Below are 21452 nucleotides of genomic sequence, written 5' to 3' on the forward strand. Positions count from 1 at the left end.
AGTGCCGCCTGCACCATCTCGTGCGGGAGCAAGCGTAAACGGTAAAAAGAGAGCAAGCACAGTGCTAAAGTGACAGTGGTGCCCTCTCAGCTGCAAAGAACTCTTCAATAGCGCATTTCCCACACGGAGACACACATACTGGTAAATCCCGTACGTGTACTGCTCACCAGCAGCAGAAACAAAAATCTTTGGTGATGACGCAGTTACATGAATCCAACGTGTAGTGCTCTCTCTCTCTCTCTCTCTCTCTCTCTTTCTCTCTCTCTCTAGCTACTGCTAGAAGCGAAGCAGGTGTAAATGCATGGCGCCAACTGCTCGAATGGCTAGGTCTCTCTCCCTCGATCTAGCTGGATGGATGGAGTCGACGACGGCGACGGATCGACCGAGACCGGCCGCGCCGTTGTTGTTTCTTCACGGCCGCCCGGCCGGACGGCGAGGCATTGATGGAGGTGGACGCTGCACTGGACGCGCAGAAGAATGATCACGACGACGGGCCGGGCCGTGGTGGCTCGCTCGTACCCGCGGCTGCATTCAACTGGCAATTCATGTCGCGATTGATGCGATCTTTCGTGCGCATGTGTGATCGATCGATCGAGCGAGACCGATGCGTCCCGTTCCAGGTCAGTGCTGCTGCTGCTGCTACCTGCTGGCTCTGGCGGAGCTTGCATGCTCTGCCTGCCGGTTGACTTTGCTTGCATGCATGTATGGTCTCTCTCTCTCTCTCTCTCTCTCTCTCTCTCTCTCTCTCTGTCATTTCATCTTTATTGAGCACAGTTTGATCGATTCACACGAATATGTACAGTTTGTTATCTGGAGAAAATATGTGGTTTGGCTCAGTGCGGTGTCCAAAACTAAGCTTCAACAGTTAAATTGCAGCGTTCTAACTGCAACAGATGTTGATTATACAGAAGTATATATTCTCAAATATTGATTCAATTGCAACGTTTTCTTACCAGAAGACCAGCATATTTTTTCACTAATCATTTATTGGTCAAAAATCACAAAAATTGAACCTTGAAATGCGTTCACATCTCATAAAAATAATAAACAAAAGTACGAGTCAGCAGGATATATAGTCTACATATTTATATTGAGAAGTTACAGAGAGAACTGCTCTTTCATTTAACAAAACAGCGGATTGTAAGAAGTTATATATATATATATATGTTATTACCAAACTTCAGATTTATTGTGTCAACTCACATCGCAAAACCACATGTTTCACCAAGCTAAAATGTATAGTTTTAAACTACATATTTTTTACAATACATATACACACGTTACGCTTCTTAAAAGACATATAGTTCCATTGTTGTCTTATAAATCTGTAGTTTTGCAGGAATTTAGAAATGTATGCGACTCGCTGACAAGCCGGGCACAAGTAGTTTTACTATGCATCGACATGTACGCTATATATACCATTCATAATTATTCTGTAATATTTTGCGGTACATCTAGTATAGTTATTATAACTGTAACTGTTTTAACTGTAACTGTTTATATCTAGCTTTGCAAATTTTCTAAAAACAAAGAATGGATGGCAAGAAGTGCCACCTCCTAGGACCCGTCTAAGTTTTAAATTTGACGCAAGATATCTATCCACGAAGAGGTGAGAGAGATGAGGAGAAGGAAACAACAAGAGTGGATGTCACGTACGTATTAACTTCACATGGATTGGGGGGCACGCAGGATCCTTACTCCAGAGGCGAAAAGATTTGGCATCAGAGATATTTAAGGGGGGGGCGCTGCTGGCTGGCTCGTACACCTCCATGCATCCCCACTATCTACTTACTACTTGCCCTAATAACCAAATTCGCTGTTCGTCGACGACACTGGCTAGGCTGCTGGACACATGCATGCATGGAGGATTGTATTGGAGGTAGCATCAGTAGGATAGGAGCTCACTCACCTGGCTATAGCTCTCTAGCAGCTGCATTCGTCATTGGCTGTAAGGAAGGCACATTCATTTCCCCCTTTTGACAAAACGGGCGCCCGTTACGACGAAGTACTCGATCATGATATAGCCACCACATTTGCTCCAACATATCTCCTGGATAAAAATTGTTAATGGTAGGCAGTGTTGTTAACGCTCCAACAGTGCAAGATATGTAGTACCCATGCATGGATCCGATACGGTCGTCGAAAACATGCGTGTGCGTGTACTCATCACCAACGCGTACGTACGGGCGTATGTATCCAGCAGGGGATTCTGTACATCACGGTAGTATCGCATGGTCCTGCGTCGACGGGAACGGCCGTACGTAACGCGGCCACCTAGTTAACCTAGACACTTATAGCTTGCATCTAGCAGTAATAACTGTAATAATGTTAAATTGATTTTACGAGCTGATCGGTCGAGCTATATCTTTTTTCACCGGCCGCCGGTCCTTTAATTTAAATGGAGGGGGCAACAGTCCTACGTGCTGCGTAGCATGTTCATCGATCGTCTCTGGAACAGGGTATAGCTGCCTGCTCTCTCTGCAATCTGCGTCGTGTTCTACAGGCAATTTCAGCTTCTGGCTGCTGCTGCTGCTGCTGCGCCGTAATGCTTCTTCTGGACTATACTGATCCACACGTTCGTCCGAGTTTACCGTACGTTTTATTTTTGCAGCGCAGTGCGTGCATCGGTGTGCATGCAGCAGTAATAAGAACTGATCTGTTTTATGCGGTTTAATTTACTATTGTTTGTTTGATTGGAGTAGAGATAGTAGTGCCACAACTTGGCGCAGGAAGGCTCGATCATCTCTCAGTCTTTGGAAACCCTCGTCGTTTCAAACGAGATTTTTCATGCTCCTGGGGCTTGAATTGACTTGAGATCTTGTGTGGCTTTTGCCTTGACTTGAATAACTGACTTTCAATGCATTGTATGTACCCCTATATACGGCCCTACACCTTGTTGTTCATAAAAACCGCGAAATTCAGAACAGCACACTTGAAAACAAGATTTTTTTTTGCCCCCATAAACTTACTGGTTAAAGCTGCATTTTCGGTGTGCAAAGACCACAATCGTTTGTTACCGGAGCGAGTGCAATTATTCAAGACACGTTCTCATTAATTACCTTGTACATATGATTGCTTCTGTCACCAACAATGATCACTATCCCATTATTCTTGACACTTTGACAGTAACATGCATGCGCACATGCCTCTTTCACAAAAGAAAATAAAACAAGAAAAAAACACGCGCACATGCGGCCTGCGGTGCCGCACTGTGCGAACTGCGAACATAGCGGCGCCCCTTCCAGAATTTCGCGAGCTAGGGTGCGAGACGATCGAAGAAGAACTGCAAGAAGGTCAGCTGTACCGCACGTTGTATAAGCCAGCAATTAGGAGTGTGCCCCCGCTGCCACGGCGTACTTTACTTTGCATGTGGCCAGCAGCCAGCAGCCCGGCCAGGGTCTCGTTAATTTTCACGCGTCTGCACACGAAGCAGATCAACCCCCCCTTAATTACCGCAGGTACTTAATTAGGATCCCCACGGTGATTTGCACGGCGTAATGCACGATTAGCCAACACGTCCGCTGCGGAGAAAACGTGCGGCTCCGATCGATCGGCCGTGCACGCAGATCAGAGCCGTCGCTAGACGCAGCTGATCGAGCCACATCGATCACCTGCTGCGTGCAGGGTCGACGGGGGTCCATGCATGCATTGATGCGTGGATGGATCCAAATCTCACTCGGAGTGAGTGAATTCTCGGGGGCTAGCTAATGATGGGGCGTATATTCTCCCTGCGATTGGCTGCTGCTGCAGCGCTGCCGTCTGATCTGCCCAGGCTAGCTGCTCTAGGCGGGTACCCAGCGGGCTAGTAGCTACCCTCCCGCAGGGACGCAGAGGATCTCGGCGCACGATCTCGGTCGCCCCCACCTTGCTACGTGTAGACGTGTAGCAGTAAAACGCGCGGGGACTGGCAGAAACTTTTTAAAAAAAATTTTACTGTCACGCGGCTCTCTGTGTGTGTGTGCGCGCTAGCCAGTAATCAGGGGACTGAGTGCGTGTTGGGAATAATCCCATCCCTGCTTGTCAGTGTAAATCTGGAGCAGGATAAAAGTATACCTATTATACCTATACAACGTATAGATAGAATTACATAATAGACCTATTATACCTATTATACCTATTATAACGATGTATCAATACCCAGATTACATAATCCAATTTATAATCTATATGTAAGCATGGAAAGGGCAGCTTACTATATTGAATTATATAATATAGCCTGACTTATGCATTGTTACAATTTAACTCTCCCCGTTCGAAATTGTAGTTCCTTTTAGCAAATCAAAATATATAAAATTTTACTAGTGCATATAGATATAACGTATATCTAGATGCATAGCCAAATTTATATATTTAGATTAGCTAAAACAATCTGCAATCTAAAATGGTGGGAGCATATATTATAAGCTATAAGATTACATAATCTTCGCAACTGTACATCCGTCCATGATCTGATCTGCTGCGTACGACTTGGAGCAGCACCTGCAAGTCGCGTACACAGATACGTGTACGTACGCGTGCCGCGTCCGTACACCTCCCTCGACCTCTCACGCATACGCAGCGCGTGCGTGCGTGCATGCCATGATCGCTCGCCGCGAACGCGCAGCACTGTGCTGCCGCTGCTTCCCCTGCTGGGCACAGGCTTTGGCAAATCTGGGGATCGATCCCTACCACGTACGTGTCGTCCCGAGGCGCACATAGCGGCAAGCACTTGCTGCCGCGCGCTAGCTAACTGCGTCGCTTTAGGTAATCCTTCGATCCTAAATTATAATTTATTTTAGCTTTTCAGATACATAATATTTTTTAAAAAAATTATTTGACATTGATAAAATAAGTCGTTATTTTCTTAACCTTTAAAAAAATTTCTTTTTTATTTGACACTTGATATAACTTTTATCCCTAAAATAATACTGCCGTCAACTCTGTTAGCTTGTGCCGTGAAACACGCACACCAGGCATGCCAACTTTTTTGGACTGGACAAAAATACCCTCACCAGCCGATCACCTCTCCCCCATTCTCCTCTCTCCGTTCTCCCCTGTTCAAGTCTCCCCACAATCCTAGTCCTGGGCAGCTGCGGCGGCGATTTGGACCGGGGGCGGCAGCAGCAGGCGGCAAGAATAGAACGAGACGACGTGGATCCGGAAGACACGAGCCTCGTTGGGGCGTGTGGAGCAGGTGGGGGCGCGCCCTCGCGAGTCGCGAGCCGTCGGCGTCCAGCCCGGCGGCGGCGGCGATTTGGGCCGGCGGCCGCAGCAGTCGGCAAGAAACAATAGGACGACGTGGATTCGGAAGACACGAGCCCCGTTGGAGCTTGTGGAGCAGGTGGACGCGCGCCCTCACGAGCCGTCGACGTCCAGCCCGGCGGCGGCGGCGATTTGGGCCGGCGGCCGCAGCAGTCGGCAAGAAACAATAGGACGACGTGGATTCGGAAGACACGAGCCCCGTTGGAGCTTGTGGAGCAGGTGGACGCGCGCCCTCACGAGCCGTCGACGTCCAGCTCGGCGGCGGCGGCAGGCCCTGGGACTCGACGCACGCCCTCCCGCACCGTCAGCCCCCGGGTCAGATGCGGCAGCAGGCCTCGTCGGGGCGGAGTCATCCTGTGCCGCGGCGCCGGCGTATTGCCGTGCGGCGATGGCCAGCGCAGCTGTGTCTGGCTCAACAGCCCACCGCACTCCTAGGGGTGCGATCATCAAAGCTGCTGTGTTGTTTGCCTATTTTGTTACAAATTTGATTCAAAATAATGCAAAAAAATGGAAAAATTATCCGTGTCAAATTGGTGCAAATAGTTGTGCAACAGTACAGCTACATTGGTGATTCACGACATGAGTGCTATCCGTGAAAATTTTTGAGGGGCAAATGTATCTTTTCAATGGTATTTAACATAGTTAGAGCTCACATTTAAATAGCAGTGTCATTTTAAGGATGAAAATTGAATTGAGTGTCAAATAAGGAAGGAACGACGTATTTTTTTGTGTCAAATAAAAAATTTTCTCTAGCTTTTACGGTATATTTAGATATAGTATATATATAGATGCATAATAAAATATATATATAAAAAAGTTAAAATAAATTGTAATTTAGGGTGGACGTGCAGCGACGCAGCAGCAGCAGCGGAGCAGCAACGGGCAACGGCATTGCCGCCGCGAGCGTGCACGGTCACCGACACCCGCCCGGCCCTGATTTGAATGGGAGCTGTAGAATGTATAGATCGATCGAGGAGAGAACGTACTAACGTAACTGTGCGGCCGGCCCAGCCTGATCACTCCTGACCCAGCCGGAGCGAGCGAGCGAGGCCTGCATCGAAACGCACATGTACTGGACACGGCGAGCACCAGTGCTGGCGGCGGGCGCGCGGCGACACGCTCGCCGCAGCGTAGCCTGCAGTGGCCGGCCGGCATGTACGCGTGGCTCGATCGATCGTACCCGTGCCGTCGTGCCGGCCGGCTGGACTACGGTGCGCCGCCGCACAGCCGGCCGGGCGGGGAAACCCAGGGGATCGTTTTCGGGCTGGGCGGGACGCCGACGGACGCGATCTCGGCGAACAGTGAGGCTTCGTTCCGCGGTCGGGACGGGGCGGGGCTCGCCATGCGTGGCGTCGACATGGCGATCGGTCGGCAGATAAGGGCGGCAGGGAGTTTTAACTCCGGAGTTATAGCGGGCGGGGGGCGGGCCGTGCGCGGCGACCTCGAGGCGCGCGCGAGCGCGACCGGATCATTGGGTGTTCATGGTTTCGAGGCCCTGCGGCCTGCTCCGGCAGGCCGCCCGGCCGCGGCAGGCAGGGTCCTGGACACGGCCGAGGTGTGCTGCAGTGCCGGCTGACGACGCCGGCCGCATGCATGAGACGAACAGCGCGCGCGCGCGAGCGTCGGGATCCCGCGAGGCTAGCTGTAGCCGCGGCTGCCCGTGCCGGGCGCCGGCCGGCGGGCCACCTCCGCGCACAGTGGCAGCAGTGGTTGTGAGCGTCGTGCGTGGCGCCTGCGCGTGCGCGTGCGCTCGCTGTGGCCGACGCCGACGGCGCTGCGCCGGCCGTACGCGGTGCATAGAGCATAGTTGCCTCCCTGCGCGCGCGGCGGGGGCGCTGTGGCATGCGCAGCGCTAGGTGGCGGCGTTACACACGCTTCGGGGGAACAGTGCTCGCGTGTCGACGTTGGAAGGGAATGGCTGCACTGTGCGGAGATCGACAAGTCCAGGTGGAAGCTAGATCAATTGCCAGCATGCTGGAACAGTGAAATATGCATGATGCTGCAGCTTGGAGCTCGCAGTCTGCTTGATGACTTCTTGTAAATTTTTTAACTGCGCTAGGACCTTATTTACCGCTTTTCTCTAACCGGCCATGGTTGAGGCTTTTGTTTCAAGGGTACTAAAGCATTTTTTTTACAATTACGGGCGATGTTCTTCCTTAAGTTTGGCCTTAGAATTATGATTTAATCATTAACACGCAGTCGTGACATAATTTTTAGGTTCTGCGATATAAATGAAACGCCAGAGAAGATCGTATGTGTTGTAGTGGAATAATTTGGTCAACTCATGCCCTTGATCGTCAAGATTGTACATAATCTTGGTGAATCACTTGTCAATTTGCAAGAAGCCTTAATCTGCGCAGGGCAGCTACCTTGCTAGTAGTAGTAGATGAAAGAAAGTTTATCCACCGAAGCGCCTAGACGAGAAAGTTTATTTTACCGTGTGCTCCCCAGGCATCCAAGGAGAGCCTGCTGCACGCTGGTTCGGCATGACGTGACCTTACCTCGATCGGTCCACCGTCACACAGGACCGCCGCTCCTGCGCTCGACATGATCTTACGCGCGCGGCACTCTGCGCGGCCCCGGCCCCGGCCCCGGCTCGACATGGCGCGACGAGGGGACGGACGGGACCGAGCCCCCTGCTCACCTCATCATGCGCCTGCCGGCGGTTGAGTCAGCGCCGTGTCGGTTACTAGCTCGCAGCCACGGCCGCACACGGCGCCGCCGCACGCATGCAGCCCGGAACTGAAGCCGAACGTTCGGCCGCACCGTACAGCACGGCACGATCGGCCGCGCCGGCTGGCCGGGCGGGCGGCGGCGGCGGCTCGAGCCGGCCGGCCGGCCGGCGGTGCTACAGCCTGCCCCGGCGGGGCTCCGTCTCGTTCTCGCTCGAGCAGACCCCGGCGCGCCGCCGCTCGCCCGCCCCCACCCCGTCGTAGATCGCGGGACTGTGCGTGGAGATCCGGCGCCGTACGCTGGTGGGATCCCGGTGCCGGCGCAGCGGGGGCGGCCCAGTTACTGATGCGCCCGGGGCGCGCGCGCGCAATGAATTGAAGGAGCTACACCTAGCCTTCCATTTACTACGGCCTGGGGCCCGCGCGGGCCCCCTCGGGCTGTCTCGCGGCCGGGTGGCCCCGGCCGCCGGCGGCTTCTACGTACCCCAGCTCCACGATCCGACGTGGCAGGTAGTAGGGATATATCGGGACTCGGGACAACCCGTGTCGCCACGATACCACGGGGGACACTGCTCGAGCTCGACCCGGTTCTCATCTTCGCCGTACCTCGTATCGCAGGCCGGGCGGATCGCTCGTGCCAGAAGCCCAGAACGGCCTGACGGTCGATCTCGATCAGACGGCTCCGATCAGGACGGCGCACCGTGCCTGCGCGCGCTAACCTCGTCTGGGTTCTGAGTTCTCCTGAGCATCGTTGCGGTACTCCCTCTAGGCCTCTACTACCTCTCGTCGTGCTGCCGCGACCTGGGTCGTGGCAGGGTGCCGGGCGCCGGCCGGCCTGGTGCAGTGTCCGGGCGTTTAGATCCGGAAAGCGTGGGCGAGGACGGGCATGCAGGGGTCGGGGGCATGCCGCATGCGGATCAGCCCAGCAGCGGGCAGGGGTACGGTGTGCTGGGATTAATGGGGGCGACGTCACCCTCCCCGCGGGGCCGTGGTACCGCGCCAGATCACGCAGATGTCAACCGGGGCGGACGGATCCGCACTTGGGCGGTGGCCCGGCTTGCATTTGCAGTTTCTTCTCTCTTTTTTTTCCATCTCTTTAGCTAGGACTGGCAGGGGCCTTGTACGAAAATTCGAGAAGCTAAGCCGCATGTGTGCGTGCATGGCGTCGCGGTTGCCGACAGGGAGCAAGCGCGAGTGAGTTGCCGAATTTCAATCATCCTCAACGCATGGCGCAATGGCAGATTGGCAGGCGTAAGAGTTGGAGATCAACGCCTTTCGATTACTGCAGGCCTGTCTCTTTCGATTTCGCAAATCTGGCCCCGTCCATGCTCAGAGCCATCTGATGATCAACATACTCAACGCCAACCAACAAAACCTCCATGCGACGCGATCCCGAACCGGACGGACGTTCTCGTCTGATCGTCCGGACGCCGCTGCATTCCCCGGTTCATTCCGCCGTGTCCCGGCGCGAATTCTGCCACCCCGGTCCCGGGCTGCGCTGCACCACCGGACAGCGCACGTACGAAGCAGGCGAGCACGGCAGCTCCCCCCGACGTCACTTAATTCCGCCTCGCAGGCGCGAGTAATGGCCCCTGGGAACCCGTGCGCGCTGATCCCGAACCGGTGAGCGGCGAGCGGTGCCGGTGCCCTCTGCTCCCGCTGGCGACCTGGCAGGCCTGGCAGCAGCAGGCGCGGCCGGCAGGGCTGCAACCAGGGAGGAGCAGTGGAGCAGCCGCCGGACGGGCCCGACCCGACCCCAACCGGCCGACGGCCAGCCGAACCAACCGCCTGCGCGGGGGGTGACGCGAGCCGCACCGCACACTCACGCGCTGGGCCCTGGCTCTCGCGTTCGCTGGGGCGCAGCGCATCGACGTCGGGGCGCGCGCGGTCGACCTGGGGGACCTGCTACCTGCCGCAGGATCGAGCACCGACGATACCGGCGCGCGATCGCGTATCACGGGCCGGCACAAATTCTGTCTCTGCAGCGAGAGCAAGGGCAAGGCGATCCGGTCCCCTGACAGGCGATCTTTTTCGGACAGAAGAACACGGGCCCGGACCCGGACCGGGGGCAGGGCTGACGGACCGGCGCCAGGCCGTGACGCACCATACATTCGTTCGTTCGTTCCCTCGTGCTACGCTCGCTGCCGCTGCTGCAAAGTCAAGGCGCAGACGGGAGGACGGGGCGACGGAGTACCACGCACGCCACCGAGCTCTGCTCCGCTCAGCTCAGACTAGCCGACCAGTAGCGAGCATACCACGACGCCTGCCACGGGCCACAGCTCACTCACCTGGTCTAGTTACTCCGGGTACGTCGGGGGGTTGGAGGTTGTGCGAGCAGAGAGGGGATATCGTATCGTCAGGTCAGGTGTCAGCCCGGACGGACACACCGGATATCATCAAGCCAGCGCGCGGTACACGGGGTGGGGAATTTTATTCCGTTTTATTGGGCGCCGGCCGTAGCCTGCCAATTGCCAATCCATCCTCTTCCCTCTCCCCCTCGTGCACGCGCATGTGCGGCCGGTTTCAAACGGGCGTTTACTCCGGCACTCAAAGCCCTCCCGTGGAGTCGTTGCCCCGCCGCCGCCGCCGCCGCCTTCGCCATCGCCGAGCGTCACCGCACCAGAGGGATGAGCAGGTACTCCGCGTAGAACAGCTGCGGGGCCACGTGGGGGGGAGTAAATGGTCAGTAACGGATCCACGCGGTTAGCGGCCGGCCTCCCGGATCCAAGGGGGGCGAGCAGATCCGGAGGCGGGTTAGGCCGGCCAGGACAGTCGGCGGGGTGTTTCGGTTATTACCTTCCAGATGAACATGTAGAAGGATGTTATCGCGGCCTTGCTCGTCAGGTCCACCGACCGCGCGCAGCTCCATAGGATCGCCGCGAGGATGGAATGCCCAGCAATCTGCAAGAAAATTCATGCAAGTTTTGAGACAAACCAGAACGGGCTAGAACTGGCAATTCCTTCCAATTGTTTGGCATTAGAAGTTTAGATTCTTAGGGAGGGAATAGAAAAGGCTAGGATACGATTTTTGGGAGAGAAAAAAGGCGAATCTGATGTAATATCGTCATGTAGGAATCGGGCAGAAAAGGCAGCGCTGCAGAAACCACAGGCGCTTGCAGTCTTGCTCGCGCAGAAGCAGCTCAGACCAATTATTAAGCAATCATAAATCTAGCCCTTGAAATTGCTGCTGAACACTAGGAGAAAGCAACGGTACATACTGTTGCGGTTTTGCTCCACAGAGAGGTAGACGTAGCTCCCATCAGTATCGCAACGCTGTAAGCCATCTCAAGCAGGCCAACACAGATCCAGAAGACCTGTATGAAAGTTCATGTCAGTATCTCCAGGAGTAACCCTCTTGGCAATTCCTTTTACTAACCTTCTTTTGGCCCAAACGAACACTGAACGATTGAATCCCAAATATACGGTCCCCTTCGATATCAGGTATATCCTACAGGAAATAGTGAATTCCATTCAGCACAGTAGTAGGGCATTTTCTTACCAGATGAATATATTTAGACATGCCACAGAATGCGATCAAGATTCGGAGTGCATATCAGTGCAGACTGCAGACAAAAACTTCTGCTAGATTTTTTGAAGGAGTTGCATTCCATATAATTCGCTATTACCTTGAAAAGTGCTATTACAACTGAGAAGAACGTCATAAATCCAGTTGCAAACATCAATGGCCTCGTAAAAACTGCTGGTCTTCTGAAAACAAAGGTCTGGTAGATTTGCATGGACAGCCTGTTAGGACTCAGGAAAATGATAGGCAGCACAAACCATATATCGCAGTTACCATTTGAGTTCCAGAGAAATTCCATATGAGAATGCAATTACACATCCCAAAAGCTTTTGTTGTTTTTCATACAGATTTATTTTTGCATTAAAAAGGATGCAACAGGAAGACTTGCCTGAATGTGGAGAAAAAAGGCTAGCTGAACAATCACTGCGCGAACTGCTAATATGCAGAGTGCTGCTACAATAGCAGATCTCTTCCATCTTAAGTACGGCAGCTGTAAAGAACAAAGACATAAATACAGTTTCTTTAGGTAATTCAGGTACTGACAACTGCTGCTCACAAAACTTGGTGCTATTTTAAATAATAATAGTAATACCAGAAAAGGCACGATAAGTTACAGCATCTGTTCATTCATTTTTAAAGAAGCTGTCAATTGTTCATCCAATGAAGAAAGATTGTTCCCTAAATATGTATGTCCAAGGAGTAGAAAATTTAGGAAAATTCAGTATCTATCTAAAACTACCACCTTTTCTTTGAAGTGAATAGTACCCTATTGACTATTGCTGCCTCAGATTTGGGCTATGGTCCATTTTCAACCCTTAATTTCTCTCCATGGTCCATTTGGCCCATCAAAATTGAGGTATGTGCATCTCATGCTTCATCAGTTAAATTTGTAAAGCCCATTTAAGTCTTCTGAGCAACTTGCAGAGGAATTTCACCACTCAGTTCGCATCACCTTTCATGATATATGAAAGTCAAAACGGGATGGATTGTATAAGCATTTCATTAGTTTGTGGTTCTATAATTGCAAAATGAGTTTGCTCTAGACATGAAGGCATTAGCTCAGAGTGTCTGATTAGCAAACTTGTCTGTTTGCATGTGAGTTAGCCAACACTGTAACTGAAAGAAAAAACCCTTTAGACTTATTTAGAAGTCAGGGCCTGCTAATTAAGTTGCAGATTACATAATGGAAACCTTTGCAATGCAGAAGAGACCCATTAACAACATTAGCAAATCCTGTAAACGAGCCTAGGAATCAGAACTCATACAAAAAGCCCTAGTCAAATTTCAAATGGTAAAACCAGGCCCAGGCCCAGAGACATGGGCTCTTACATTGATTGAGTATGCAGTTCCAAGAACGAAGCTTATGAAAAGAGCCCAAAACAGAGGTTGTGATCCAACAGCCCATCCAAGGCCAAAGCTCTGCAATATGCATAGCACATGCTGTCAGTCTGATAACTATGAGCAATGAAATTCAGAATAATAACTATTTAATAAAGGTCCTGATCGATATTAGCAGAAATCTACAAACCCATTGGCATAAATGACCAGATCTTATAGTTTTATATAAGTTAGTAATTGGAGATCCTGGAACTACAGTTTTACAATACATATTCATAATTCACTAGAAGTCGAAATTTTCTCAATCTCACTAGCTGAGACTGAGCACCACTAATCAAAAGAATAATACTCAAGACTTCAACAGGAATACCCCAAAGAGCATATCACTTAGTTTGAGGCACCACTTTAGCCATTTCAGGTTCAGGATCTATCTATCCCGCAAAAGGGAAGTGAAAATAAAACATGAATGAATTTCCAATTTCTTCCATACTGAAAGACCATAGTTACCATAGCTGCAAAGACCGATACTATTGCAACCCCAGTTGCAGGGGTATATTCCCCAGACGCCAGTGGAAGAGTTGGCTTGTTAACCTAGATAGTAAAAAAAAAAGCTTCCAGCAGTCAATAAGATAGTAAAAGGCATTTACTATAATGAAGGTTGTAGTGAATTCAAAATACCTTGTCTATCTCAATGTCGAATAACTGGTTCAATCCAACAATATAAATGTTCATGAAAAGAGATGCTACCACTGCCTACATAAGAGTACAAATGCAGCAAAATGAAACCATACATTTTTGTGTTTGTACAAGGAGAGCAATGCTCAAAGTTTTACTACCTCCAGCAAACCAGTGAGGAACAAAGGAGATATATCAGACAAGCTCTGGACAGCTAGAAGGGAAACGGAGACTATGCTTAATGCCTGCTTAAACCAGAAAATATCATGATCAATGAAGAGAAAGAGAAAAAAAGTACAAGGAAATGCTAGCTTCATCAAAAGATCTTGCACACTGAAGATTCATCTAAATGCATCGAAACTGCAACATGACTTAACTGTTCCTATGACAGTATGTGGCCGGGAAAATCTGTAAAATGCATCTAATGAAGACGATATTGCCCTCCAGATGCTTGCAGAATCATGTGCTTCAGGTTCAGATTGCAGTGGCTGACCCGAAGCATTAATAGAAGTACTTGTTGACTGACGTGATATCCTAGAATAGGAGGATTGCCAATCGAAGAATTTCTGACTGTGATACAAGGAAGGGCCTTGGGTCCTTTGTCCAGAAAAACAAACTCGCGCTTCACCATTTCGTTGGATCGAACAAAATGGTGGTAGAAAATGATCTGGAAAGTCAAACATTTCAATACTAGGTCAAGCGCACAAGTAAGATGGGAAAATCCCACCAAGAACGAAACAGTATGTGACTACTAAGCTCAACATAAGCATGCCACTTAGTGTCTGACAACCATGGACCTTTTACTACTACAGTTAACATTGGACTATGGGATTAGTCAACGAAGAAATGCGTGCTTCCCCTATTGTATCAGATCATCTACCAAATGCAAAGTATGATAGAAACTTCAATATATACACATATGCGGATATGTCACTGTCGTTGGGGGCACTACAGCATCTTGTTATTTCAGAACAGGTATTAGAAATTTAGAATCCTACATAGGCAACAAAGATCTTAGCAGAAAGGTTGGAGTATTTTTAAACACCAGGAAGCCTTAAAAAATATCTCTTTCATAAAGTAATCGACATGTCCGTCTCAATCACTAGTAACGTCTCAACATCTCCTTGAATCGACAGAAAGGTGGGGTTTACCAATCCCCTTCATTTAACCGAAGTAAGCAAGGTTTTAATTTCTGTAAATTAAGACAATCGGAATTCATAACGTAACTATTTTGACCTTTCCTTTCACATGTTATCCTGATAAAAGTCAGAATCAACTGCACACCCAAATTAGGCAAGGTTTTAATTTCTTTTCGATGAGCAGGAATGGGTTAACTACTTTGACTTTTCCCTTTCACATACTTATCCTGATAAAAATCAGAATCAACCCCAAACCAAACCAAAAATTCCCTCATGGTTTTGACCATTTCCCCTTTAAAGCGTGAGGTGGACCACAAGAGGAATCAGGCCCGATTCGATTCCCCGCGACTAAACCCTCATTAAGACGCTGAGCAACCGAATAAACCCATATCCTTCCTAATCACGGCCGAAACTCCCTTCGCCATTAATACCCGACAGAGCAACTGCTACCGCATCACTTTGCCACTGGTGGGAAGGGGGGCAAGCCCGCAGAGGGGCCGGGGGGAAGGAATGAGCTCACCTCGCGGGCTTGCGGCGCCGGGCCGCGCGGAGAGGAGGGACGGGCGGAGGCGGAGCGCGTCCATCCCTTGGCGCCGCGGCCGGCCGGTGGAAGCCGAGAGCGAGCGAGCGAGGGAGGGAGTGAGCCCGCGAGGCGGAGGCGAGCGAGCGGAGGCTGGAGAGGCGAGGTGGGCGGCGGCAGGTGGCGCTCGTCGCGTTGCGGCGGGCGGGCGGGCGCGGCTGGATGGACCCTTGGGAGTTTGCCAGGTCACGGCCGTTCCCCCGCAGCCCTTTTCACGCTACAATGCCCCTCTGGCCCTCTCGCTGTCTTGCCGCCCGTGCCGGGGCGGAAGAAGGCCGCGGCACGAGTCTCGAAGTGGTTTTTGTTGCCGCGGCGGTCGCCGTCGCGGGCAGCGATTGGGCGACCGGGCGGCGCGGGGCCCGTCGGCATCGAGGGCGCCGTGCGCAAGCGGCGAGGCGTGCACGGCCACAGGATCACGGGGTGGAGATGCAAGATCGTGTTGGTTTTTGGAACGTGCGTCAAAATCGTAACCGTTGAAGAGGAAGGGTGCTCGGCCGTGAGCTGTGAGAAAGCTGCTGTGAGAAAGCTGAACGCCGTTTGGTTGAACCTGCTGTGAAACTGTGAATTGATGTAAAATGTCCGTAATGCCCCTGAGAGCCTGATATGTTGTTTATATGTAAAATGAGCGTAATGATGTAAACTTTACATTGGCGACATATTTTTCACGAAATTATGTTACATATATAAATAAGTGCATTGTTAATTTTAAAAGAGTTGTCAGCTACGTAGCAATGTCATGTTCCCCTTGCATTTTGTATCGAAACAGTTATCCTATCACGAATTGTGTTCATAGTAACTTCATTCTCCCCCTCTATCTCACGACCATCATCTTGAGTTTGTTCCTCAACATTTGATGCCTCCTGGCATATACTCCTCATCTGCGTCACACCTCTCAAACTCCTTATCACGCAACTGACTATCACGAATGAAATTGTGTAGCGCAAAACACACTATAATGATCTCTTTCTGCCGGTCAGCTGAGAAACTCGGCATAGCTTTCAATATGCGCCATTTTTGCTCGAGAACTCCAAATGCTCGCTCAATGACATTGCGGAGAGAGGAGTGCAAAAAGTTGAATAACTCATGCTTTCCTTGATGTGGACGTCCACGACGATGACGAAATTCTGGTATATGGTACGTAGTCCCCTTAAAAGGTGCAAGGTATCCGGTTCGATTTGGATAACCGGAGTCAATGATAGTATTTATCTGAAAATAAAAAATATATTAGCATTGTAAAAAATGATGATCAAAGTGTATAAGGGACAATTTACCTTTAGGAGGTACAGGAAATGAAGGAAAGTTTGCCAATGCATGGTTAAGCATCCGTGTATCATGGGCGGAACCCGCCCATCCAGCAACCACAAATGTGAACCTCATATCAAAGTCACATATGGCAAGTACATTTTGTGATGTATATCCATGACGACAAGTGTAGTTAATTACCTCATCAACCGGAACAATAACCGGAATATGTGATCCATCTATTGCACCAATAGCACCCTTGAAATGAGGCCAGAAACGAGGTTCTTTTAACTTCTCATGTTCATTGCTAAATGTTGGATTCTTCGGTGTGATGTTGTATTTTGCTAATTTAAGTAAACACTTCAATACCTCCTTAAATTTCATATGAACTGTCCATGTTGACCGGACAAAACGGTTTTCAGCTTGGGAAAATGACTGAGGCCCTCCAACAATCCATAAGAACATTGCTAATGATTCTATTGATGTAACATTTCTAGAGGATTTCAAACCATATGAAGACACCAATAAATCATGAAGAGCCATAAAAACCTCTGTACTCATCCGAAACATCTTGTAAAAGTATCTTGGACGCTTGAAGCACTTCATGACCCAATCATAATCAGATTCCGGATCTTCTTTTGCTCTATATTCAGCTTTATTAGCATATCGCTCATTATAAAGATTAGCCAGATTTCCAAAAAGCGCAGCATGTTGAGATAACTCATTTAGTGAAAGAAGAGACTGCTGCCCTTTTCTAGCCAGCTCTTCCATATTCGCATCCATCTACATAAACAAAGTAAATTGTTCAAAAAATACAAGATAAAAATGGTTCCAAGATACATAACAAAAATGGTTCCAACATACATAACAAAACTGATTCCAAGATAAAAACAACACTGGTTCCAACATACAAGACAATTGTTCAAATATACGAGAATGTTAGCAAATACATGGTTGAAACACAAGATAAATTGATCTATGTGGCCTTCTTTATCTCGTGCTCCCTCTGAATCAAATCAAACCTTCCTTCATTTGTTTCAAGCGCACCTAAAAACTCTCTAAACTCAGGCTTCATGAGTAATAAGTAAGCTGTGTGCATCAAAGCAGTTTTTTCTTGAATCCCACAATCCTTCACCATTCTCATAGCTTCTGTAATAGTTGGAACACGGCTTGATTGGGGAGGAGCCGATGATGCTTCAAGACTTGACCCAATTTTATCAGCTGCACTTTCAATCCTCATGCATGTGTTCTTGTACATCCGAAAAAATGAACTCTTCTCCTCCTTCTCTTCAATCGGACTAGACAATTGTTTGCGCTTCTTTCCGGCTGGTTTTGGTTTTTCAATGGGAGTAATCTCCACTGGTTCCTCATCACTCGAGTCATTTGAAGAAATATCTCCCGGACATGATGCGGAAGCACCGGTGACATGCACCTTCTCAAACAGCAGATGTAAATCATCAAGGTACTTCGACCCCCGCTTTCGAAACTTGACATGGACACACTTGATATCTCTCTCTGGGTTATTGCATCGCTGTAAAATAAATTTAGCAAGGTTAGGAACGAATTCCTGTCAAAGGCAAATATAATTCCCTTCAAAAAAGAAAACTTAACTCACCGCAAGATGTTCATCCCACCACGTGCTAGAACAGTCAACAGTTTGATTCGTATCATCCCATCCAAGCCCAGTGGCAGCATTTTTCAGTTCCATGAACACGGTGTAATCTTTTTTTATGTTGTCCAATTTATTCTTCAATTGTGACCTCACTAGTTTTAACCCGGTTCTTGCAAGAAGTTTATCCTCAAGGTTCTTCCAACCAGTTCGAGTGAAACAACCATTTGGTCTATTCCCAAGAATAAGCTCCTCCTTGCAAATATCAATGAAGTGCTTCAAAGTGGCATTATCCCACACCGCCTTTTCACCCATCACTAATGTGAGGATCGCAATCAACTAATTTTTCATTCACAAGCAATCGATGTATTATTCCAAATGTTAAGAAAATAGAAATAAACTGGTGACTATGCTACTTTATAAATTTAAAAAGCAAAGACACCTGAAGAAAATACTGCAAGACACCCTTTTGCTGCACCTTATCAGGATGGATGCACAATGTCGCTTTCCTGTATTCTTTCTTGACAGCAGCAACCAAAGAACCTGCACCAAGTATACAGAAATATAAGTATAGCAAGGGACAAGAACAAAAGGCTATTTTACTATATGCTAGGAAAAAGTTGTATTGGAAATTTTAGTGGCATTGGTGCTAAAAATTGTACAAAATGCCATATAAAAGAAAGGTGATCCAAGTGGCACAGGGCCGTGGCACAGGCATCCTGGAGATCTGTACAGAGTGGCCAGGGCCGTGGCCAGAGGAGAGACGCAGAACATATCTGCTGCCACAGTGGCTTCATCTGCTAAGGCCCTACTTAAGAATGCTGAAGGGAAGACTTGGCCTGTTGAGCTAGAGGAAATTATGGTCGTGTGTTTCTGTCCACTGGATGGTCTAAAAGTTTGTGAAGGGCAATTGTTTAGGGGAGGGTGAATTCCTTGTCGTCGAATATGATGGGAACATGCATTTCAGGGTCTCAGTTTTTGGTGTGAATGCTGTCGAGAAAGCAGTTTGGCCTTCAGGAAGTGGTGCCCAAGCTACTGGAAATTTAGGAGAACAACCATGCTATATCTTCCCTTCTAGTAAGAAGGGACACGGTGGTGACGAATTAACAGAGACAGTTAAAGAGTCCCATCCATAGTCACGCACAGGTTGATATACTGGATCAATCTGATGTAGGAATGAAAATAGTTTAGTCTTGAGGAAATAGTTAGATCAATTCACATGGTCATTTAGGTGTTGCATTCTGCCTACTCTCTAGCACAAATGGAATCTTTTTATTGACATGGTCTTAGATAAGTTTGTTTTTCAACTTTAGTAAGTCTAACTTTACGTTTAGTATCTACATGAAATTGTTGTTGGCTAGAGAATATTATTGCTCAGAAGAATTATTTGTTCACATCACTTTAGAATACCCTAGCTTCATTTTTTTCATCATATCAAGAAAGCTCTAAGATTGAGAATTTTAGAGGATCACTACAATACCTTGCATAACTTCTTAGGCAAGAGGATGGAATAAATTACGGAAGAAACAGAAAAACAAAGTGTGGCGTCTACCTGCATGTTTTTTGATATCTCAAATAGCCAAATATGCCTTATATAATGAAATAAACTGATTACCTTTTTGGTTCACTAAGGAGCATGGATTTTAAAATTCTGATTAGTATCTTATTACTTGTAATGATGTCTCCTTAACTGATAGTTTTGTATGCAACTCCTAGACAGTAACCACACAACGAAGCACTCAGGGGGATGAATCACATTTCAGAATTCCTATCCGCACAGGAGGGGAAAACTCTGAATTAGGAGCACCTTTGGGCGTCGGGGCGCGGGCGGCGGGGGCGCGGGCGGCAGGCGTCGGGGGGCCGGGGGCGCGGGCGGCGGGGGGCCGGGGGCGCGGGGGCGCCGGCGCCGGCGCCGGGGGCTCGGGGGCGCGGCCGCCGGGGGAGCAGCGTAAACCCTAGCGCGATGGTGCAGGATTGGGGGAAGCGAGAGGAGAACGAAGGGAAAGGAATCGAACCGGTACCTGTGTAACGGATGGCAGGCGGGTAATTTCTTGCATCTTCCCGCTGCCAACGCCGCGAAAGCTGTCCCCGACCGGCTGTGGGAGCTACGTTACGAGAAGCTGCTGCGTTACGAAACGCAGAGGTGCGTTACGCTCCGTTTGGCTTCCACATTGCGAACGCAAACGCACCCGTGAGATGCTGAACCAAACGCTGCCGTAATCCTTTAGCTATCTATCTATTTGTAGTTGACGTCGAGTTGACACACGAGTGGTTTATACATAGCAGCTGAGGTGTACCTGCTGCTCCCGTTGAAGATGTCTAGAAAAGACGAGCGCCCAAGGCCACCCGTGGTCTCTAGTGACAGAGATCGATCACCTAACTAAACATACGCTGCCGTCACGGAACCGTCCAACTGCGGTACGCACGGCAGCTGCCCTCGAGCCACTTGGCCATCGTGCTTTCTTCTTATAGCTCGCCGTTATCATCAGCGTATTTCTGACTCGGAAGTCCGAGCCTGGCCAGCGAGTCAGGAAGTGCAGTGATCTTCTCTGAATCGAGGATGGTGCCCTTTCGACGGGCGGAGTGGATCACACCCGACACGGGCACGGTGCTTTTGCTGCTGACTGGACTGACGAGTTGATGAGGCTGCGCATCTGGGAAGAGAGAGCCCCGGTGCCTCTGCCTCGCGCGACGCCGGCCGTGGCAGAATTGGGGGGGGGGGGGGGGGGGGGTGGTCCGTGCCGCGACGCGCGGGGATGGAAAGCGATCGATCTTCGCCGCCGCGTCGAGACGGGTTCCCGGCCGGGACCTTCCCCGTCCGAGGATCGCGATCGCGCGGTCCCTGCCCACGAGGCCACGCCTGCCTGCCGGGCTGGAGCAGTCGTCTCGTACGATCCGAATCGGAATCAAGCAGGGCTCGCACGTGAAAGCATTACGGGCATACGGCGGTGACGAGACGCCCCAGGGGCCCCGCCCGGCCTACCCTACCGCGAGCGCCACAAGTTTGGATGTATTATTAGGCTAATCACATCATAATGGGGGATTTCGTATCCCTATTTCTAAAAATACCACGTCAGCTTGGGGATAAATGAAACACTATGTCTCAATGGAGAGTTTCATTTCACTATTTCCAAAGTTAACCAGTGTAATTAAATGCTAGTTGATCTATTGGCGCATAGTATCCCCATGAAACAACGGCGGTTACAGTGGTCGTTTCACGCCATTTTCGACGTCTTGTAAACGAGTTAGCAGAGTGTCATGGGGATGAAACTGGTTCCTTCTCTTTCTTCATTAAATCAGTGCCACATCATAAAAAATGCTGATGTGTCATGTTATGAAACTCGCCAATAAACCCTATTATAATTACCCTTATATTCCTATGCTCGTGTAATATAAACTACGCACTACGTGGCAGGGCATCGAAAAGGATGCG

At 49.6% G+C, this 21452-nt stretch overlaps 2 protein-coding genes across 2 annotated transcripts; both read right to left on the bottom strand.

Annotated features, from left to right (window-relative positions):
• Positions 1-10306: 10306 nt before the first annotated feature.
• LOC112890206 (probable homogentisate phytyltransferase 1, chloroplastic) lies at positions 10307-15436 on the bottom strand. Its single transcript, XM_025957106.1, has 12 exons — positions 15109-15436; positions 13827-14116; positions 13611-13694; positions 13453-13527; positions 13282-13365; positions 12766-12855; positions 11825-11926; positions 11540-11635; positions 11290-11361; positions 11132-11227; positions 10710-10814; positions 10307-10566 (listed from the first exon to the last, which is right to left on the bottom strand). The coding sequence occupies exons 1-12, from the start codon at positions 15170-15172 to the stop codon at positions 10525-10527; spliced, it is 1200 nt and encodes a 399-aa protein (XP_025812891.1). The 5' UTR covers positions 15173-15436; the 3' UTR covers positions 10307-10524.
• A 1864-nt stretch (positions 15437-17300) lies between these two features.
• Positions 17301-20131, bottom strand: LOC112890802 (L10-interacting MYB domain-containing protein-like). Its single transcript, XM_025957664.1, has 4 exons — positions 20041-20131; positions 18462-18562; positions 18026-18358; positions 17301-17941 (listed from the first exon to the last, which is right to left on the bottom strand). The coding sequence occupies exons 3-4, from the start codon at positions 18332-18334 to the stop codon at positions 17387-17389; spliced, it is 864 nt and encodes a 287-aa protein (XP_025813449.1). The 5' UTR covers positions 18335-18358; positions 18462-18562; positions 20041-20131; the 3' UTR covers positions 17301-17386.
• Between the last annotated feature and the right edge of the window lie 1321 nt (positions 20132-21452).

This window comes from Panicum hallii, chromosome 4 (genome assembly GCF_002211085.1).
Source record: "Panicum hallii strain FIL2 chromosome 4, PHallii_v3.1, whole genome shotgun sequence".
Classification (NCBI taxonomy): Eukaryota; Viridiplantae; Streptophyta; class Magnoliopsida; order Poales; family Poaceae; genus Panicum; species Panicum hallii.

Bases quoted from the DNA above. Each gene is read 5' to 3' on its own strand.
- LOC112890206 (XM_025957106.1), bottom strand. From the start codon at position 15,172: ATGGACGCGCTCCGCCTCCGCCCGTCCCTCCTCTCCGCGCGGCCCGGC. The intron at 11,362-11,539 runs GTAATAGCGAAT...TATTTCCTGTAG, and splicing joins TTGTAATAGCACTTTTCAAG to GATATACCTGATATCGAAGG. The intron at 11,228-11,289 runs GTTAGTAAAAGG...ACTTTCATACAG, and splicing joins TTCGTTTGGGCCAAAAGAAG to GTCTTCTGGATCTGTGTTGG.
- LOC112890802 (XM_025957664.1), bottom strand. From the start codon at position 18,334: ATGGGTGAAAAGGCGGTGTGGGATAATGCCACTTTGAAGCACTTCATT. The intron at 17,942-18,025 runs GTGAGTTAAGTT...TTTATTTTACAG, and splicing joins GGTGGGATGAACATCTTGCG to CGATGCAATAACCCAGAGAG.